General features: G+C 33.0%; 1 protein-coding gene across 1 annotated transcript; it reads left to right on the plus strand.

Moving 5' to 3' along the window:
* Nucleotides 1-1,575: 1,575 nt before the first annotated feature.
* LOC117921817 (probable disease resistance protein At5g63020) lies at nt 1,576-4,417 on the plus strand. Its single transcript, XM_034839776.1, has one exon. It carries the CDS (start codon nt 1,576-1,578, stop codon nt 4,267-4,269), a length of 2,694 nt encoding a protein of 897 aa, XP_034695667.1. The 3' UTR covers nt 4,270-4,417.
* Nucleotides 4,418-6,292: the final 1,875 nt, after the last annotated feature.

Here is a 6,292-nt window from a genome sequence, read left to right on the forward strand (position 1 = left end):
CAAATTATGTCCTTCATATATTTATTATAAAAAGAATTTTAATATGAGTATTATTTCTTCTTTTATAATTTTTAAACTTTTTTTTAATATTTATATGAGTTTTAATCAATTTTCTTTTTATTTAATTGATATATCATGATATATTCATAAAATCCAATCATTTATATTTCCTTAAAAACTAATATCTTTATCCTTGCATATGAACTCTTATCCAATGTATGCTCAATTTTTGAAAAATTTGAAAGAAAATGCAACAAAAAATAAAAGAAAAGAAAAGATGATAGAAAAATGGAAAATAGATTTAAAATTAATAAATGATTTTTATATATTTTTTAGACTCACTTCACTCTTTTTTCTTTTTTATATAAAATTTAAATAATTTTAAATTTTAGATTTTTTTTAATTATATGTACTTGATCATGACAAACCCAATAATTAAAATTGTCATTAATTGAACAAATAAGATTAAAGACTTGACACGCAACTTCATTGGAAAAATTCAAAATTAATGAAAAGAATAAATTAAAAAAATGCAAGAAAAATGGTATTCACGCACTTGTATAAAAGGATGAGTTCTGGTTGTTGAATGGCAGATGGAGGAAAATAAAAGAAAATTGAGACGGAAAGGAGTTGCAAGTGTCATTTATTGTTGGTGCGAGCTGTTGACTCTTGTGAACCACTCAATTTAGGGGAGTTTTTATAATTTATGAATAATCAATTAAAATGGATGAAATTTTTCCCACTTTGAAAAATTAATCCTTAACCTTTTTTCAATCTAAAAAATACCAATTTTTAACAAAAATATTCTCATCTTTTCCATTATTGTCAATATTTAAATTCCACGAAACCCACTATCACTTTTTTTAAAAATAAAATAAAAAATTATTATTTAATAAAGGGATGCATCAACAACCATTTTCAATTGTCAGAAATTCAATACCATTGGCTTTTCTATAAAGAATGATTGTCTTATTCGCAACTTTCTATAAAGAATGATTATTTTAACGCCAATTATTGCCTGATTTCAGGAAGGCCAAAATGAACTCGATGACTTGGGAACCATCCTCTATATAATCTAATATCATATATCGGTTTTCTATCATACTTTACTTTAAAATTGTCTCAATGACTATGACTTGGGGAACAACCTGTATATCGGTACTTGTTTTGATGCCACATGCATACACACTAAACAAATATTAACAAATCATATTTCAATATTAAAAAATTAGAAGGCATTAGATTTATATTTATAAAATAATTTCTCTAGAATCTAAATAATTAAATATTGACAATAATATTGACAAAATGAAAATTGGAGAACCATTTACAACCTTATTTAAATAATATAGATTTTGAAAAAAAAAAATTTAAAAATTAAAAATAATTAAAATTCTAATATTCACAAGCATTTCCACTATGTTGCAGCATGGGTTTTAGGTAGGGGTTTGATTAGATATGAAAATGAAGGAACCCACATTTTCTTCCATGCTTTTGTCCTCTTTGGCATTCCCTTTCTGCTTCGAATTTGTCATTCCTCTTTCTTGCCTTCTCCTTGGAGTTTTTCATACATCAATGGGAAACGTGTTCTCAGTCTCAATCTCTACCAACGACATCGCTGGTTGTTGTGATTGCACTGCTGCTCGAGCAAATTACATATGCAAGCTTGCAGAAAATCGGGTTACTTTGAGAACAGAGCTTCAAAAATTAAGGGAGCTGAAGAACGATGTGAATAGGAAGGTGGATGTGGCTGAGAGACAACAAATGAAACGTCTGGATCAAGTACAAGGCTGGCTTTCCAGGGTGGAAGCCATGGAAACTGAAGTTGGTCAACTGATTGGAGATGGAGCGGAGACCGTTGAGGAGAAACGATTATGTGGTTGTTGCCATCCCAAGCATTGCATCTCCAGCTACACGTTGGGAAAAAAAGTGGCCAGGAAGCTACAAGATATGGCTACTCTAATGAACGAAGGACGTAATTTTGAGGTGGTGGCTGATATTGTACCTCCAACTCCTGTGGAGGAAATACCCGGCCGACCCACTGTGGGCTTGGAATCAACATTTGAAAAAGTTTGGAGGAGTCTCGAAGAAGAACATGTAGAGATGATCGGCTTATATGGGTTGGGGGGCGTTGGGAAGACCACCCTCTTGACACAAATCAACAATCATTTCCTTAAAACATCCCACAATTTTGATGTCGTAATTTGGGTAGTGGTTTCAAAAACTCCAAATCTAGGGCAGGTTCAAAACGAGATTTGGGAGAAGGTGGGATTCTGTGATAATAAATGGAAAAGCAAAAGCCGCCATGAGAAAGCCAAAGACATCTGGAGAGCCTTGAGCAAAAAGAGGTTTGTGATGTTGTTGGATGACATGTGGGAGCATATGGATCTGTTAGAAGTGGGAATTCCACCTCCCGACCAACAAAATAAGTCCAAGCTGATATTCACCACTCGATCTCAGGACTTGTGCGGGCAAATGGGAGCTCACACGAAGATCCAAGTGAAATCTTTGGCATGGAAGGATTCGTGGGATCTGTTTCAAAAATATGTGGGAAAGGACGCCCTTAATTCTGATCCAGAAATACCTGAGCTGGCTGAAATGGTTGCAAAAGAGTGTTGCGGTTTGCCACTGGCGATAATTACCATAGGACGAGCTATGGCTTCTAAAGTGACACCCCAAGATTGGAAGCATGCAATTAGAGTACTGCAAACACGTGCTTCAAATTTTCCAGGTATGGGGCACCGAGTGTACCCACTTTTGAAATACAGCTATGATAGTTTGCCCTCCAAAATAGTTCAATCTTGCTTCTTATATTGTTCTTTATTCCCAGAAGATTGTTTCATAGTTAAGGAAACTTTGATATATCAATGGATTTGTGAGGGATTTTTAGATGAATTTGATGACATAGATGGAGCCAGAAATCAGGTATTCAATATTATCAGTACTCTCGTTCATGCATGTCTACTTGAGGAATCTTCAAATACTACATGTGTAAAATTTCATGATGTTGTACGTGATATGGCCTTGTGGATAACCAGTGAAATGGGGGAGATGAAGGGCAAGTTTTTGGTACAAACAAGTGCCGGTTTGACCCAAGCACCTGACTTTGTCAAATGGACGACGACAGAAAGGATTTCACTGATGGACAACCGAATTGAGAAGTTAACAGGATCACCCACATGTCCCAATCTCTCGACACTTCTTCTAGATTTGAATAGTGATTTGCAGATGATAAGCAATGGTTTTTTCCAATTTATGCCCAATCTAAGAGTGTTGAGCTTAGCAAAAACCAAAATAGTTGAGTTACCATCAGATATTTCTAATTTGGTTTCATTGCAATATCTTGATTTATATGGTACAGAGATAAAGAAGTTGCCGATTGAGATGAAGAATCTCGTACAATTGAAGGCTTTGAGATTGTGTACATCTAAAGTCTCTTCAATTCCACAAGGACTAATATCAAGTCTTTTAATGCTGCAAGGGGTTGGCATGTACAATTGTGGACTTTATGATCAAGTAGCTGAAGGAGGCGTTGAATCATATGATAATGAGTCCTTGATAGAGGAATTGGAGAGTTTGAAATACTTGACGCATTTACGTGTCACCATAGCAAGTGCCTCTGTGTTTAAGAGATTTTTAAGTTCCAGAAAGTTACCGAGTTGCACTCATGCAATCTGCCTCAAGATGTTCAAAGGTTCAAGCTCACTCAACCTATCATCTCTCGAAAATATGAAGCATCTCGATGGGCTTACGATGAAAGATTTGGATAGTTTGAGAGAGATTAAGTTTGATTGGGCAGGGAAAGGAAAGGAAACAGTGGGGTATAGCAGTCTCAACCCGAAGGTCGAATGCTTCCATGGCCTTGGTGAAGTGGCCATCAATAGATGCCAGATGTTGAAGAATTTGACATGGCTTATTTTTGCCCCAAACCTCCAATATCTTACAATAGGCCAATGTGATGAAATGGAAGAAGTGATAGGTAAAAGTGCAGAGGATGGAGGAAATCTGAGCCCATTCACAAAACTCATACGACTGGAGTTAAATGGTTTACCCCAACTGAAGAATGTGTACCGGAATCCCTTGCCCTTTCTTTACCTTGACAGAATTGAAATAGTTGGGTGTCCAAAGCTGAAGAGGCTGCCACTCAACTCCAACAGTGCCAATCAAGGTAGAGTTGTGATGGTAGGAAAGCAAGAGTGGTGGAATGAGTTAGAATGGGAGGATGAAGCTACTCTAACTACTTTCCTTCCCAGTTTCCAAGCAATATAAGAACAAGGGGCTTAGGTAAGATTCCAATTAAAATCAGCCAAATATAATTGGAATGTGTATTTTTCTTTAATTCATTCTATAATTAGATGCCTATCGTTTGTAGGATTTGAAGGAATGGCAAATGCTTGGTGTTTGTTGTGGATTTAAATTCCATTTTTTCAGGACTTTTTTTTTTTTTTTTGACTGATTAATATTTATGGAATTGATTGAGATTATAGTTTCAAGTTTTTGCCATGCTTAATCTTGGTACAAGGGTAATCTCTAGTTTTGCCTTATACTTCTCTCTAGAAATTTATTTTAATTTTTTTGACATGTTTACTTGAAGTTCCAAATCCAATTACGATGAGAAAATAAAAAATGATCCTATGCTTTGGTATCAATTAAATCTATGTTTTGCAAAATTATCAGGTTGATTACAAAAAAATGTTACACTCAATTTAAGTCTCAGTTATGCTGTTGATTTTTTGGCTTTCCATTTCACTCCACTTTTGGTATTGAAATTAGAGGGGAAAAAACAAAAAATAAATGTATAATTTAGCGTCAAAGTGGATATGTTTCCTATTTTTTGCCTTTTTTTTCAAAATTGAAACTTCTACATAAAAATGCAAAAACTCTCATATAAAACTTATGCAATGAGCCCTATGGCCATTAAACCGACGTTGGACTAGTGACGTGGAGCCGGGTGAACTCCACCACCTCTTTTTCTTTTTGGCAAAACAGCCCACATTTCCCTTGGCCTAGTGTCTACTCGTATGATTGAGTCTTCTTGGCAAAATGGGCCAAGAAATTATGCAATGAGCCCTATGGCCCAACCCAATAGCCAATTAACTTGCAAGGATGGGAAGAGGTTTATAAATTATTTATGCTTCCTCTCACTTCCAACGTGGGATCAACGTGAAGATATTTAAAAAACTCAGAAGAGCTTGAACCATAGACCTCAAGGTTCCCAATACAATATTATCCACTCTGCTACAACCATACTTACATTGAAATTTAACAAGGAAAAGCTATATAGCTTATTTTAAAAAATAATACAATTTTTTTTTTTCATTTTCAATATGTTTAATATTTAAATACGATTTTTACCATTTTCTTTTCATATTTAAATATTGCATATATTTTGTTTAATAAATAAAAAATGTTAATAAATTTATTTAAAAATGAATAAATAATATTACAAATATTATTAATTTTTAATTATATGTATTTAAAATTATTTTTAATTATATGTATTTAAAATTATTTTTAATTTTAATAAAATAAGATTTAAAAAGCTAATAATTTTTAAAAAATATTTGAAAAAACTAAGATATTAAAAAGCTTTAATTTCTCAAATTTAAAATTTTTAAACATACAACCTAAACCTTTGGATACACTTTCTAGTTTTTGTTTTCAAAATAAAAACTTCTACATAAAAATGCGAAAACTCTCATATAAAACTTACCTTATCCCTTTAAAAATTATTTTAATTTTTTTTTAAATTTGAGGTAATAAAGAGATTTTAATATCTTAATTTTTTAAATCAAATTTAAAAGACCATTACAATCTTAATGCAAGTCTTTAAAGTCTTTATATTTTATATAAAAGACAATACTATTTTTTATTTTTAAAAATAGAAAACACAAAATATATTCAAAAGGACACAAAGTATGTACTTTTTCTACAAGATTCTCTAATTTTTATATAGAAATTATGCTACTTTCTATTTTTGAAAAAAAAATATCGAGAAGAGTATCCAAACAAAACCTTTATAATGCAAAATATTACAAAAACCAAGGAAAAATAAATCCATAAGAAAAGTTTATTATTGAATTAGGAAAACTAACATGTTTAAGGAATTATTTAATTGATAACATTAACCAATGTTTTAAATTCAGACCGGTCCGTTCCGGTCCAGTCGCCGCTCAGAGGGCATTCTGGCTCGTTTCCCCTCTTTGGACCATCTACTAAGTAGACCGGCCTCAAACCGGTGACCCGGACAGAACTGCATGGGTCAACTCCACCACCTATTTTTCTTTTTGGC

Source organism: Vitis riparia, chromosome 9, assembly GCF_004353265.1.
Source record: "Vitis riparia cultivar Riparia Gloire de Montpellier isolate 1030 chromosome 9, EGFV_Vit.rip_1.0, whole genome shotgun sequence".
In the NCBI taxonomy this organism is placed as follows: domain Eukaryota; kingdom Viridiplantae; phylum Streptophyta; class Magnoliopsida; order Vitales; family Vitaceae; genus Vitis; species Vitis riparia.

Coding starts and splice junctions, on each gene's coding strand:
- LOC117921817 (XM_034839776.1), top strand. CDS start 1,576: ATGGGAAACGTGTTCTCAGTCTCAATCTCTACCAACGACATCGCTGGT.